This window comes from Equus quagga, chromosome 7 (assembly GCF_021613505.1).
Source record: "Equus quagga isolate Etosha38 chromosome 7, UCLA_HA_Equagga_1.0, whole genome shotgun sequence".
Lineage (NCBI taxonomy): Eukaryota > Metazoa > Chordata > Mammalia > Perissodactyla > Equidae > Equus > Equus quagga.
In genome coordinates this window covers 49,814,197-49,830,103 of record NC_060273.1, presented here as the reverse complement: position 1 = coordinate 49,830,103, position 15,907 = coordinate 49,814,197, and the positions used below count along the sequence as shown (strand labels likewise).

At 40.3% G+C, this 15,907-nt stretch overlaps 1 protein-coding gene across 1 annotated transcript in view; it reads left to right on the top strand.

Annotated features, from left to right (window-relative positions):
* Nucleotides 1–11,915: 11,915 nt before the first annotated feature.
* NSG2 (neuronal vesicle trafficking associated 2) overlaps nt 11,916–15,907 on the top strand; it is a 61,600-nt gene continuing 57,608 nt past the window's right edge. The window contains exon 1 of the mRNA XM_046668634.1: nt 11,916–12,044. Within this exon, the coding sequence (XP_046524590.1) occupies nt 11,916–12,044 (129 nt within the window). The remainder of the gene's footprint in view (nt 12,045–15,907) is intronic.

Sequence of the window (15,907 nt, the reverse complement as noted above, 5' to 3'; positions counted from 1 at the left end):
GAGAAGTTTGGACAAGACTTTCTGCCATTTGCTTCTCTGCCTTTCTATTGTCCTTTTTTTCTTTAAATCAAAAGTAGGCAATGGCTCCTTCCTTTTGTAAGAAGAAAGAGAATCTCATGCTTTTCATAGCCTACTGACTGCTGTTATTTGAAATTTAAATATAGAGCTCCTAGCAATAATAAGAGCAGAGCGTCCTTTTATGCTTGCCTCTGGGAGAGTCTTAGAACAGATTTCTAAAAGCTTATATTCTATCACACCATTAAATTTTGAACAATATTCTTAAGCCGACAACTTAACAAGATTTATAATGAGACAGTTAAAGTACTTTTATCACCTCTTTCGTTGGAGGTATATCTATACACGGAAGCAAAACAAAACACTAAATTCTAAGATGCAACGAAAACCAGTCACAGAAGCATCACAGATCCTCCGAAACTTACGTATGTAAAATAATTATTTTCAGATAAAGCATCGTTTGAACCCTTTGGAATAAGACTTACATTGTATTCACTCTTCTCCCACTTCCAATCTGACAAGAGTGTCTCAGGAAATAGAAATAAAATGGGAAAATGCACGTCAGTGAAAATGAAGGCTTGGGCTTAACGTCTGACAAATATGGGATAAATGAGAGGCAGGAAAAGGAAGAGAAATAAATGCATACCAATTATCTCATTTTACTTGGGAGGAGATCAAAAGAATTTGTTCTGTTCTTTAGGCTGGGAGCTGAATGTCTATTCAAATATGTTTTTGACATACTAAAAAACAACTGAAGACATCATTTTAAAACATTATGTGTGCCTTCCAAATTATTGGAGAAAAAAGTTCTGTGGAAAACAATGAAGAAAATTAAGGAAATAGGAACCATAAAAATTATAACAAGTAGAAGACAATACACGTTATTGTAAGACTTAATTTTAAGGGGTTAAATTTCCATATTAAAAAGGTTATTTATAATAAACTAGTTAAGAAATAAAGTCAATTATAAAAGGCTGAGTAGAGCAAATACAAACCATAGAGAGAAGAGTTTGCATTTGTATTTTAGACAGATAGGAATTCAAATCATGAAACACTAACTAGGACTAATATATCATTTTGTATCCATTAAAGCAAAATTCACAAGACAATTGACATCATGAAACAATGTGCCAAATAAAATAGCTTAATTGCAAGGAGAAATATCACAAAAATAATGGAAAATAGCAACACCCCTCGCTCATTGCTTGACAAATCAAGCAAGTGAAACATCAATGAGGGTATAGAAGATTAGATTTAAATAATTTAAGTAACAGACTTAATAGTTATATATAAAAACCTATATTTATGTAGAATATGACTTCTTTCCTTATGTTCAGAGAACTTTAACAGAAATAGTTCATATGTTAGGCCACAAAGAAAATTTAATATATTCCCCAAAGCAGAACATATGCAGAAGATTGATAATGACCCAAATAGAATGTGGATAAGAAGAGGCTAAGAAACTTAAACAGACCCTTTGAAGTCTCACGGTATCAGAGAGAGACAACAATTGGAGTTCAGGGTGCCGTCAGGGAGGGGTCCTGCTAAACATCCTAGGCTTTCATTTGAGACCCATGAGGGACTGCTTAAACCAAAAATAGACCAGACCTTACAAGTACTGAAACTCGGCCTCTCATTATCTCAATCCCTAGCTGGATCAAAGTGAATGTGCCCCCTTTTAACTGCCTGTCAAAATAAGAATAAATTATCTTTGTAGGACGGAAACAGTATCTAGAGCCTCTCTAATTTTTTTCATACACCATGTAAAATATTCAATAAAAAGATAACAGGCTTTCCAGAATCAAATTACTAAAAACCAAGGGAGAAAAGAAAAGATAACAGACCCAGATTCACATGTGATCCAGATATTAGAATGATCAAACATGGACTTTGAAATATCTGTAAAGAAATCATTAAGAAGATAGATGGCAAAATGTAAAATGTCTCCAAAGACCTGAAATCTATAAAAAGAACATAAGGATTATCTGAAAAATTTTAAAAATAACTCTAATAAACAACTCAATATGTAATTTACCAGTAGCTTGGACAAATTAACCAAAAAGCATAAAGATTGGACAGATGAGGAGATTAGTGAAATGGAAGACAGATCAAATAGAAGACATCTAGGGCCCGGCCCCATGGCCAAGTGGTTAAGTTTGCATGCTCCCCTTCAGTGGCATAGGGTTTCACTGGTTTGGATACTGGGTGTGGACCTCGCACCACTCATCAAGCCATGCTGAAGCAGCATCCCACATAACACAACCAGAAGGACCTAAGACTAGAATATACAACCATGTACTGGGGTGGGGAGGGGGGGCCTTTGGGTGAAAAAGAAGAGAGAAAGAGAGAAAAAAAAGAAGATTGGCAACAGATATTAGCTCAGGTGCCAATCTTTAAAAAAAGGAAAGAAAATAAAATATCTAGATTAACGCATGGAGAGGAAAAATAAAAAACAGACAATATAGAAAAGACCATAAGAGAAGCTGGGACAAGGTCTGACATACATGTAATTAGCATCCCTGAAAAAGAAGAGAGAGGAAACAAGGCCAATAAATATCTGAGAAGTAAAATAATAGGAAAAGATCAATAAAATTGATACCCTCTGACCAAACTAACCAAGAAGAAAAGAGGGAGAACACAAATTATTAATATCAGAAATGAAAGATAGGACATTACTACAGGTCCCACAGACCTTAAAAGGCTAATAAAAAAATTCTATGCTCACTAATTTGACAACATAGGGGAAACGGACCAATGCCTTGAAAGACACAACCTGTGGAAGCTAACACAAGAAGAAACAGGTAATCTGAATAGGCCTGTAATCTATTGAAAAAATTGAATCAATAATTAATAACCCTCTAAAACAGAAAGAACCAGGCTCAAATGGGTTCATTGGTGAATTCTGCCAAACATTAAAAGAAGAAATCATACCAATTCTCTACAGTCTCTTTCAGAAGGTAGAAGCAGAGGGACTATGTCCTAACTCATTCTCTGTGTCCAGCACTACCCTAATACCAAAATCAAAAACATTACAAAAAAAGAGAAAACCACAGACTAATATCTCTCATAAACAGGATGTAAAAATCCTCAACAAAATATTAACAAATTTAATCCAACAATGTATAAAAAGAATTATATGCCACAACCCAGCAGGATTTATGCCAGGTATGCAAGGCTGGTTCAGCATTTGGAAATCACTTACTATAATCTATCACATCAACAGGCTAAAGAAGAAAAAACACATGTTCGTTTCAATAGGTACAGAAAAAGCATTTGACAAGATCCCACATCCTTTCATGATAAAACTCTCAGTAAACTAGGGGGAACTTCCTCAACTTGATTAAGAACATCTACAAAAAACCTACAGCTAACATCACGCTTAATAGCGAGAAAGTGGAAGCTTGCCCACCAAGATCAGGAACAAGGCAAGGGATGTCTCCTCACACTCCTGCTTTTCACCATTGTACTGGAAGTCCTAGGTAATACAGTAAGACGTGAAAGGAAATAAAAGGTATACAGATTGGGAAGGAAGAAATAAAACTGATTTTGTTCATAAACGACCTAAAAGTACACAGAAAATCCAGAGCAACCAACAAAAATCTCCTGGAACTAATAAGCAATTATAACAAGGTTGCAGGACGCAAGGTTAATATACAATTGATTTTCTATACACCAGCGATGAGCTAGTAGAATTTGAAATTAAAAACACAATACCATTTATAGTATCACCAAAAAAATGAAATGCTTGGATATAAACTAACAAAATATGTACAAGATTTATATAAGGAAAACTATAAAATATAATGAAAGAAATCAAAGGATAAATAAGTGGAGAGTATTCTATGTTCATGGATAAGAAGACTAACTATTGTAAAAATGTCAGTTTTTCCCAAGATATCAGCTCTTCTATTGACCTATAAGTTCAACGCAATCCCAATGAAAATCCTAGTAAGTTATTTTATGGATATCAACAAACTGATTCTAAAGTTTATATGGAGAGGCAAAATACACAGAATAGCCAGCACAACATTGAAAGAGAAGAATAAAGTCAGAGGACGGACACTCCCTGACTTCAAGACTCAGTAAAGCTGCAATAATCAAGACAGTGCGGGATCGGGGAAAGAACAGACAAACAGATCAGTGGAATAGAATGAAAAAGCCCAGAAACAGGTCCACTTAAATATAATCAACTGATCTTTGATAAAGTAGCAAAGGCAATACAATAGACAAAAGATTGTCTTTTCAACAAATAGTGCTGGAACAGTTGGACATCCACATGCAAAAAAACAAATCTAGACACAGACCTTACACCCTTTGCAAAGATTAACTCAAAATGGATCACAGACATAAATGTAAAATTCAAAACTATAAAACTCCTAGAGAAAGCATAGAAGAAAATCTAGATGACCTTGGGGTTGGTAGTGACATTTTAGATACAAAACTATAGGCATGATTCACAGAAGAAAGAGTTGCTAAGCTGGACTTTATCGAAATAAAAGATTTCTGCTCTGTAAAAGACACTGTCGAGAGAATGAAAAGATAAGCGACAGACTGGGAGAAAATATTTGCAAAAGACATATCTGATAAAGGACTGTTATTGAAAATATACAAAGAACGCTCGAAACTCAATAATAAGAAAACAAACAATCCAATTAAAAAATAGATCGAAGACCTTAACAGACACCTAAGCAAAGAAGATACATAGATGGCAAATAAGCATATGAAAAGACGCTGCATATCATGTCGTCAGGCAAATGCAAATTAAAACAGCCATGAAATACCACTACATGTCTATTAGAATGACCAAAATCTGGAATGATAACAGCAAATGCTGGTGAGAAAGTGGACCAACAGGAACTCCTGGTCACCACTTGCAACTGCCCCTGGGAATGCAAAATGCCCCTGGGAATGCAAAATGGTACAGCCACTTTGGAAGACAAATGGCAATTTCTTACAAAACTAAACAGACCAATATCATAGGATCCAGCGATTGAATTTCTTGGTATTTATGCAAAGGAGCTGAAAGCTGGTAATTGCCAAAACTTAGAAGAAACCAAGTTGTTCTTCAGCAGGTGAATGAATAAATAAACTGTGGTGCATCCAGACAATGGAATATTAGTCAGCGCTAAAATGAGATGAGCTCTCAAGCCATGAAAAGACATGGAGGAAACTTAAATGCGTATTACTATGTGAAAGAAGCCAATCTGAAAAGGCTACATACTGTAGGATTCCAGCTATATGACATTCTGGAAAAGACAAAACTATGGAGACAGAAAAAGGATCAGTGGTTGCCAGGATTAGGGTAGAAGTATTATCTACTGCTTTTTTTAGTTTCTATTTCATTTATTTCTGCTCTGATTTTTATTATTTCCTTCCTTCTACTGCCTTTGGGCTTTGTTTGCCAACTGCAGCCCTAGGAACTGGAGGAATCTATATGACAATCTATGATATATTGAACTTTGAACTCTACCCAGCATTCCTGGGAATTGTCCAGGCCTTTGCACATGCCTTTCCCTCTTTACCTTCCTGACTCTTCTTTATCCTCTGCTCTTAGCTAAGACTTCCTCTAGGAAATCTTTTCTGTTCCTAGGGTAGGAGTGAGTAATGGACTCTTTTTACTCCTACTACCCTTTGTCATAGTGATCTTGTTAGTGTCTAGATTGAGAGAGATTTCCAATTTAGTGACTTACTAGCTGTTTGACATTGTGAAATCACTGCTCTGAGCTTTGAATTTATGATGTGTAAAATGAGGATAATAGCAGTAACTACCTCGCAAGGTACCTGTGAGAAGTAAATGGTATTTTACATGATAATTGCTTAAACTGGTGCTTGACACACAGTAAATAATCAATAAACGTTAAGTATTATCATCATTACTTCAGAAGTTTGTTGTGCAGATTAAGAGACAATGCATACACAGTCTTTATCGTGGTGCCTGGCACACAGGAAGGGCTGTCTAATGGTCTGTTGGTGAGTCTCTCTCTTTTAGTAGACTGTAGTTCTTCAAGGCCTGCAACCATCTAGGAGGTGGATTCCAAGTCCCGTATCTGACTCCCTCATCCTTACTTTTCCCACTTTACATTTTTGCCTCTTTGGACAAAGTTGGGAAGTAGGTGAAGTTTATCTGTAAAGCATCTTGTTCTCTCCTTTGAGCCTTTTCTTCCATTGGGTCACGCTCCACTTCTTTCTCTACAAAGATAAACTCTTGGAAGGGATCTGATAGATTCATTCACACAAAGCCTGATTAACTTAGTTCTGCCCTCTTCTAGGACCCCGATGGCTGAGGGTCTGGAGCATCCTTTACTTTGTTTATTTGCCGTCTATTCACAATCTCGGATGAAGCGTCTGGTTAAGTCTTTTGCTTATTTTACAATTGGATTGTTTGTTTTCTTACTGTTGAGTTTTGTGAGTTTTTTTTATATGTTCTGGATACAAGTCCTTTGTCAGATATACGATTTTCAATTATTTTCTTCAGTCTGTAGCTTCAGTGTGTCTTTGGCAAAGCAAAAGTTTTAAAATGCAATGAACTCCAATTTATCAATCTTTTAGAGATTGCGATTTTGGTGTCGAGTGTATGAACTCTTTGCCTAAACCTAGGACACAAAGATTTTCTCCTGTATTTTCTTTTAAACATTTTATAGTTTCATATTTTGCTCTTAGATCTATATTTGTGTAAGGCATGTAGTTCAAGTCCTGGTTCATTGTTCCAAACCATGTTTTGAAAATATTATCTTTATCCATTGAATTGCATTTGCACTTTTATCAAAAATCAATTGACCATATTTGTATGGGTCTATTTCTGTTCTCTCTACTCTCTGTCATTAATCTACATGTCTACCCCATTGCCAGCACAATGCAGCCCGCACTGCTGTATAGTGAGCTGTGTAGTTAAGCACAGTATAGTTGTAGCTGTATAGTAAGTCTTAAAATTGGATAGTGGGATTCCTCCAATTTTATTCTTCTTTTTAAAAAATGGTTTTGGCTATTCTAGTTCCTTCGCCTTTCGTATACATTTTAGAATGATCTAGATTCATCTACAAAAACTCCTGCAGGAGATTGGAATTGAAAGTTGATCCACAAATCAATTTTTAGAGTTGACGTCTTTACCACGTTGAGTGTTCCAATCTATGAACCTGGTGCATCTTCAATTATTTAGGTCTTTCATAAGCATTTTGTAGTTTTCACTATAAAGATTCTTTACATATTTTGCTAGATTCATACCAAGGTATTTCATTTTAGGGAGCTATTGTAAATGACATTTTAAAAACATTTTGGTTTCTAATTGTTCATTGCTAAAATATAGAAATATGATTAATTTTTGCACATCCATATATCCATGACTTTGCTAAACATGCCCATTAGTCCTAGGAATTTAAGAAATTTTTTTTTGATTTTCTATGTAAGCAATCATGTTGTCTGCAAATAAGGTTAATTTTATTTCTTCCTTTCCAGTCTGTTTGCCTCTTATATATCTTTCTCACCTTATTGCATTGGGTAGTACTTCCAGGTATGACGTTGAATAGAAGTGATGAGAGTGGACATTCTTGCCTATTTTAGATCTTGAAATGAAGGAATTCAGTTTTTCAACATTAAGTATAACATTAGCTATAGTTTTCTTTCTTTTTTTTTTAAAGATGCCCTTTACGAGGTTGAGGAAATTTCATTCTATTCCCCACTTTCTGAGAGTTTCTATTATAAATGGATGTTAAATTTTATCAAATGCTTTTTCTCCTTCAGTTCCCCTCCCAGGGTAAAGCCCACTTGTTTGTGGTGTATCGTTATTCTTGTCTACTAATGGATTTGATTGTCTAATATTTTGTTGGAGGTTTTTGCACCTATGTTCATGAGGTATATTGGCCTGTGGTTTTCTTGTCTTGTACTGTCTTTATCTTTTTGTGTATCAGGGTGATGCTGGCTTCATAGAATGAGTTGGGAATAGCTTCCCTCCTCTTCTATTTTCTGGAAGAGATTGTGTAGAATTGGTGTTATTTCTTTTAAAAATATTTGGTTGAATTCACCCATGAATATGTCTGGGCTTGGAGATTTCTTTTTTTGGAAGATTTTAAAGTAAAAATTCCATTTTTGTATTAGTTAGGACTTGTTTGGTTTATAATTTCCACTGTGCTTCCTGTTTGCTTCTTTCTGCCTCTAGGTGATCCCTTGAGGAATTTGATGATCGGGGCAGAGGTAGAAGGTAGCACCTCACTCCGGGCCTGTCTGTTCTGAACAGTCAGTTTCTCTGTAATCCTTAGACCTTTCCAGTCACCAGCTGAATTGGCGATGTCGTCACCAACTTTTTTCAGAGATAGACCCAGAGGGCTGATCTTGGGGGCTTGTGCAGGTGAGGCACGGATTTCCCTACTGGTATCCTTCAAGTATGTGGCTTTGATCTTATTGGAGTCGAGCTTTGGCAGCATGGTGGTGACAGCTGGTGTTAGATGAACTCAAATGTGGCAGGAGAGGAGAAAACTGTCTGTTGGCCTCCTCGGAGCCAAAAGCTAAAAGCATGACCCTTTACTTTTAACCTACCTATATCACTTTATTTGAAGTGAGTTTCTTGTTGACATCATATATTTGGTTCATGTTTTTTCTCCATTTTGACAGACTGTATTCTTTATATATTTTGTTAGACCATTTATATTTAATGTAATTATCAATATGTTTGGATTTAAGCCTAATATTTCATTATTTGTTTTCTGTTTATTCCATGTTTTTGTTGTTGTTCCTTTGTTTTTCTTTTCCTGCCTTCTTGTGGGTTATTTGAACATTTTTAGTATTCCATTTAAATTTATCTTTTGTATTTTGGGCTTCATCTCTGTATATTTTTGGTTGCCGTAGGGATTACAATAGATATAACTAACTTTTCACAGTTTAATTGGAATCAGTACTTTACAATTTCAAGTGGAATATAGAAACATGACCACCATATTAATCCCTTTATCCTTCATTCTTTATGTTGCAATTGTCTTGAATATTAAGTTAACATACATGGAAAACGTCACCATAAAATGTCATAATTTTTGTTTTCAGCTGTCAAACATATTTTCGAGAACTCAACAGGAGAATAATAGTCTATTGTATTAAGCACCTCTCACTACCATTTTCAAACAAGGGGCTTCTCCACATCACTCTCAGGCCCTGTTTCTTTCTGCAACCTCTCTCTGGCCTCACATATCAGGAAGACTGGATTTCCCATTCCTATGAGACAGGCCCTTCTCCTGGACCTTATTAAACTCTCAGAGCCTCTGGCTTGGAGTTATTTCTGCTTCTGAATAAACCACAAACTGTGTGGAAGGAACTATCTTTTTCCTTTGTAGGCAGCAATAATAGGGTCAAACACAAGTGTTTGCAATTGGCCTCCATGTAGCTGTCTACATTGTGTTGTCCTTAGCTAATTCCAGCACCGAAAATTATCCAGGCCTTTGGGAAGCAGAGAACGGGGAACTAAGACTTATTGGAATACCTCTGTCTCATAGACACGCATGCTTCTATTAATAGTGCCCTGTGCCGCTCTGATATGTTATAGTCTTTGTCACAGAAACATCTCTCTCTCTCCACACACACACACACACACAGAGGCACCCAGGCGCACACACACATCCGTTTTGTTACTGAACAATATAGATAATATGTTTTCTCCTGGCTTTTTAGCTAATAGAGTGGATTTGCAGCATGTGAGCACTAACTAAGGTGACCAAACTATTTATCATGCAAACTAGGATACTTTGAATGTGAAGGGTATGCTGTTACTAATGTCAAGACAACTGAACCTCACGAAGTGCATCCTGAACAGCACTGCAGCTGGGGTGAATTACCAACAGTGATTTAAACTACAGCTGGGGGACCAGTGGAGATGATCTTGATCTCAGAAGATTTGAAGAGTATATGAGAACAATCCCCTGGGATGAAGTAATTCAGTAATTCAGAACCTTGTCCCCAGGCTGAAAGGGGTTTCCTTGAACACAGTCTCTTCTCATATTCATGACTACTCTGCAAGGGAAGTGTTATTATTCGCACATCACAGATACATAAATGGAGGCTTGGAGAGCGAATGCAAAACATCCAAGATCCCCACAGCCAGAAGTGAGAGAGCCGACACAAAGACTTTGCCCTCTCTGATTCCAGACACCAACCTGGAAGTCATGGACGTAATGATGTGGACTGGATGCAAACTTTAGTGGCGATGGATGAGAGTCTAAATCTCAGTTCCTGGTGCTATGCCAGCTCTGTGACCTTAGCTGATCTGTATGATCACAGTGGTGTTCTGAGAATAGTGGCTTATGTTTATGTAGTGCTTGCCATGTGTCCTGCTCTGAGCCAAATGCTTTCCCCATGTTATCACATTCACACCTTGCACTAACCCCATCATGTAGGTACTATTAGAAATCACATTTTGCAAATGAGGGAAATAGAATGAAAGAGCCTGGAAAAGTGCCCACTGCATGGGAGACAGTCAATAAATATTAGTTCTTCTCTCCTTACCACAGGTCAGAGCACAGTGCAGCTTCTGAACAATTCCGTGTTCCATAAAGTTGTTCCAGAAGATCTTAGGAGGTCTTCCCTTCTCCTAATAAACGTATCTCGGTCTCCAGTTTTTTAAAAAGGTTCAAGAATTGCTTGTTATATGGTGCACATTAATTTTGTGTGTGTGTGGCTAGGATCCCTCCTACTTTCTTGAAACAATTTTGTCCCATGTTGTGGTTGTGGCCATGCATGCGAAACAGCAGGTGGTGCCAGATGACAGATGGTGTGGGAACCCATTCCCCGGTGGGAGGGGGCGCGAGCGAGAGAGCAGGCAGGCAGCTGCCAGGAGCCCTTCCCCGCTTGCTCGCTCGCGCCTCGCTCTCAGAAGCTCCCAATCCAGACGCACACAAGGCGCTGTCCTTTCAGCACCACAAGCTCGGGCTGTGGAGGGAGGACTCCTGGCTGTCCTCTTCAAATTGGCTTGGCTCTGCTCTGACCCCCAAGAGTGCAGCACAGTAAGTAGACATTTGTTTTTGCTATAACCACTCCCCAATATCCTTCAACCCTTTACCATCCCTTTTACCCCCAGAACAAACCTATCTTGTCTCATAATGTTCCATCAGCAGGATTGACAAGAGAAATTCAGTTGTGCTGGGCTTCTGGGGGTGGGGTGGGGTGGGAGCACCGTTTGACTTCCAAGGGAGCTGGAGAAGAATAAATGTGATTTGTGTATTTAGCTGGCAATCTTGCAGTACAGAGGTTGCTAACTTTCCATGGAAGCAAAGAAAAAAAAAAATAGCCCTTCGCTATTGAGGAAATGGAGGCATTCCATGGCTGAATAACAGGACTGGGTTTGAGCCAGTCCTTTTTTGTTTTAGGAAACTGTATCTCCTGTACAACCTACATATCATGTCAAAGGGTACACTACACATAGAAACATTGAATGTATTTATTGTATTTTAGAGAGATTGCTGAAGAAAAGCCAATATGGTAAAATAGCAACCAGGGTGGTAAGGTGCAATTTATCACACCGCAGGGTGACCCAGAATAAGAGCATTTAGTTCGGCACTAAGAATAAGATTTTCACTGAGATTATATGACTACATTAGTTCTACTGTCTTAGATTATTTTTTTAAGCTTGTATATTTTTTGAGTAAGTCTTGGATTTGCCTTGAGTTTCCCAAATTTGAGATCTGTTGAACCCCATGGGCAGGTGGCATATTTTGATGATTAAAGAAGTTTTACTGGATAATGGGAATCATGTCAGGAAATCTGGCAGAAGATCGATGACTGATCTCTACATTGAAAGCTGCCTGAGTGGAGCTGTTGAGGACAGCGCTATTTTCTCCATCGTCAGCCCTCTCTTTCCCTGCCTCACCTCCTACTGTAACTAGAATCCCACTGCTTGCCTTAGGTCTGGGAAGAAAGGCATAAGGATGGTGAAGCTGAACAGTAACCCCAGCGAGAAGGGAACCAAGCCGCCTTCGGTTGAGGATGGCTTCCAGACCGTCCCTCTCATCACCCCCTTGGAGGTTAACCACTTACAGCTGCCTGCTCCGGAAAAGGTAAAGCAGGTGCTCTTCTCCTCAGCAGCCCCCCTGCTCCCCCATCGTAGGAAATAAAGCAGCAAAAAATCCCCCCCAAAACCCTCTCATTGCTTCCTCAGCCAAATATGTTCCCTTTCTTGTAAAATGTAGTTATTCCTTTGAGAGACATGACGTCTCTTGTGTTATTTCAGATTTATGGTAAGTGTTTATTCATTTTTTTTTATTCACATGTACATACATGGGGCAGAAAATTAATCTTTTTAGAGTTTTATTGTAACAGATGAAGGATAATAAGCTTCTAGATGGTGACAGAGGAAATCTGATTTGATTATTTTGGGGAGGTGTTTCAAAAACTGACTGGTATAGATCTGAGCAGAGAGGATTGGACACAGTCCAACAAGCATTTAGTTTGCACCTATGAAGGCCCTGGCCCTCTGCTAGAGGTTGGTTATAAAAAGACAAATGAAAAAATCCCTATCTAGTATAATACTTACATTAGTATATGCGTCATGTTAAATGCTGAGCATTACCAAGACTGTGGGAGCACAGAGACGGAAACAACCAAATTCTGTTGTGGTGGGGAGGCAGCTGGGAGGGCAGGTTAGGTAAGCTGCAGAGGGGAACATTTGAATCTGGCTTTTGAAGGTGAGTAAAACCTTTCAGGTGGAGCACGGGAGAGAAAGGCATTTAAGGCAAAGGGCACGCATGTGCAAAGCATGGAGAGCTTTGGGGAAATAGCATGACTGGAGTAGAGTGTCTTTGGGGGAGGCGTGGCTGGAAATGAGTGACTGGCTGATGGCACATCTCCTGACATGGGAGTAGTCCATGAAAAATGGAGGTGGGCATTTACATACACAAAGGTGGGGGGGTCATCCCGTGGATATGGGTGGGAGAAACGTTATTGTTTAAGATGCAGCTGAGAGGACTTGGTTTTATAATGTGAGCTTTTGCTCGCTGTAAGAGAGAGATTTGGAGGCAAATGATGGAGTTCCCTGACTGAGGAGCAAACAATGGATCATTCCATCTGTTTCTTGTTCTCATTGGCATCTCCAAGAGGGCATTGTGTGTCTTAACCAATTGGCTCTATCCAATGAACAGAAAACGAGCCAAAGCTAGATAAAGGGCCTGCCTGATTGGCTGGGGGTTGAATCATCTGTTTTGAAAGTGCAGAGGTTGTCAATATGAGAAAGTGCCCGGGGGTGGCAGAAATAAAGAATACTTGAGCCATCCTGAGAAACCAATAAAGCCTTGAAAAATAAAATTTGAGCAGGCAGTTAACACTAAAGAGATGTGAAGGGGCAGTATTCATTGGGTGTCTGCTATATTTATATCAGGGGTTCTTGGTGTTTAACCGTGTGTTAGAATCACCTGGGAAGCTTTTAAAATCCTGACATCTAGGTTACACCCCAGAACAACTGTATCAGAATCTCTAGGGGTGAGACCCAGGCGCCAGTATTAATTAAATCTCCCCAGATGAGTCCTGTGTCCAGCCAAAGTGGAGAACCACCGTGCTACATGCACGCTTCCCCTGGGAGTCAGGGATGATGTGCTCACATTTATAGGCAAAAGGTGATGAATCAGAGAAATTTGGTTAGTAATCCAGGCTCACAGAAGGAGTAAGTGGCAATGCTGGAATGTGAACCCGAATATAATGGAAATTGGGGAAGAGTAAGGGGGATATTCTCTTGAGGTTTCGTGAGGCTTTAAGAAGAATCTTTACCCTCCAGCCAACAGCTGCAGCCTTGAAGATCTGCATGTGCCTGAGAGGTGTGCAAGGAAAAGGGATTGTGGTGAGGTTGCCTCTCCCACTAACCCTACACACCTGCCAGTCACCAGAGAAACCGTGGCTTCTGTCTTTCCCACTCCCCCCACCCTGTCCCCCTGCCTCCAAGGGCTTCCTTATTTCCCTGAGAGAGGAGGTAGGCCTGATAATCACTGAGCATTCTGTTAAAATGTACCAAAAAGCTGTCCCAAAGGCTGAAGGATAAATACACTGTGGACCTGCATGCACGGAGGGGGAAACCGATGCCTCCTGAAAGATGCAAATCCCACAGGAACACAGGCCCAAGGGCCACACCACAGACTCCTCTAACATTGATGGCAAAGTTTCTCCACCAGGCAGGTCTCAGCTTCCTCCTCTGTGCGGGGGGGCGGGCCGGGGGAGCACACCTACCTTGCAATTGTCAGAACAAACTTAGGTGTGGCCTCACATGTAAGGTGCCTGGCACAAAACCAACCAGAGGAGAATTCTAATGATCATGTCCAAGGGCTTCCTACATGTTAGGTGCTGTTCTGAGCCATATGCATGTGCGCACACACACATACACACACACATGATTTTCTTTCATCCTTTCAATAGTTAATAGGATCCAATAAAGGAGTTGCTACTTTAATCCAGTTTTTCAAGATGATGAAACTGAGGCATGGAGTGGTCAAATAACGTCCCAAAGCACATAGTGGGTAGGCATCTGGAAATGTCTGGAGAACCCAGAACCCAGGCAGTGTTGTTCCAGAACCTTCCACCTCAACAGAAACAGGGAACCAGCTGGCCTGGGAGTCCACAACTTGGGCTTGAGCTCGAGCTCGGTTGCCACCCTACAGGGTGACTCGTGTGCATTTTTTCTCCTCCGGAGGCCTTTGTGTTCTCTTCTCTGTGTGGGAAATTATATTAGCAGTTTTCCGTGCTAGTACTTAGATTTTATAATATTTATAAGACTAAACAACTTTTTCCCCCTGATGTTTGAACAGATGTGTTAAAAGTGAATTCCACTCAAGGAGCCAAAGGGGTCCTCCAAAAGCTTAGTCACCAGCAGACTCTGAAGCCCCCTCCCCAGGCGGGTTCACACCCCTGCTCCACCTGCCTACTTTGGCTAGTGGCCTGAAGCGAGTTTCTTAAACTACCTCAGCCTGCTCGTGTGTAAAGCGGTGTGACAACACTGGGACTCACCCTCACAGGGCTACAGGGAACCAGAGCAAGTCCTGGCACAGCTGTCGGCTCTCTGATTAGGTTCCAGTCAGGTGGTGAGTGTTTGAAGCTAAAATGGTTATCAGAAAGAAGGATATTTGACCCCAATGTTAAAGGATAGTTTTTCTTTTTGAAAAAGTAGAACACAGAGTGTTCTTGGTATGTAATACTGACAATCATCTTTAGATTTGCTCACCAGATACTCTTTAGCATGAAAGCTGAGCCTCAGGGGGAAATATTTTGGAGGCTAAGTGGAGAGGACCAGCAGGTTGGAAGTCCTTGCTTGGGGCTAGGAATGGGGCCATGCCCAGCATTACATCTGTTGTTTCAGTTAATCTTCCCAACAGCTGTGTGAGGTGGGTATTTCACTGATGGGGAAACTGAGGCTCAGATCAATGGAGTGACTGGCCCAAGGTTCACAGGCAGAGAGTGGAAGAGCTGGGCTTGGAACCTCGTAGCACCTGCCACCCCAACTTTTCCCTCTGCACCATTCTGCCTTCAATAACAAGGAGCCCCCACACCTGGAGAGCACGTCCTCAAAGTCCACACTCCCCCAGCCACGGCCACGGCTCCTCCTTGAGCTCTCCTGGACTTGCAGGTGGGGCCGGGGCCATCCTCTAGAGAGAGCATCCCAGCCTCCAGCGCTCCCTGCTTGCGCAGCGCCGGCCTCGGGAGAAGGGCCCAGCTGGCCTGGCAGTTGGCCTCCCACCTGCTCCCTCACTCTAACCAGCGCTCCACACTGCACCCAGGCTACCAGCCCTGAGGTGTGACCACGTCCTTCTCCTGCGCAAACCCTTTTCAGTCATCCTCGCAGGGCACAGTCCTCAGATCCTCACCTTGGCATTTGGGGTCCTTCATTATCTGCCCCCTGGCTTCCATTCCTACCACTCCCCACACTGTACCTTGAACACCAGCA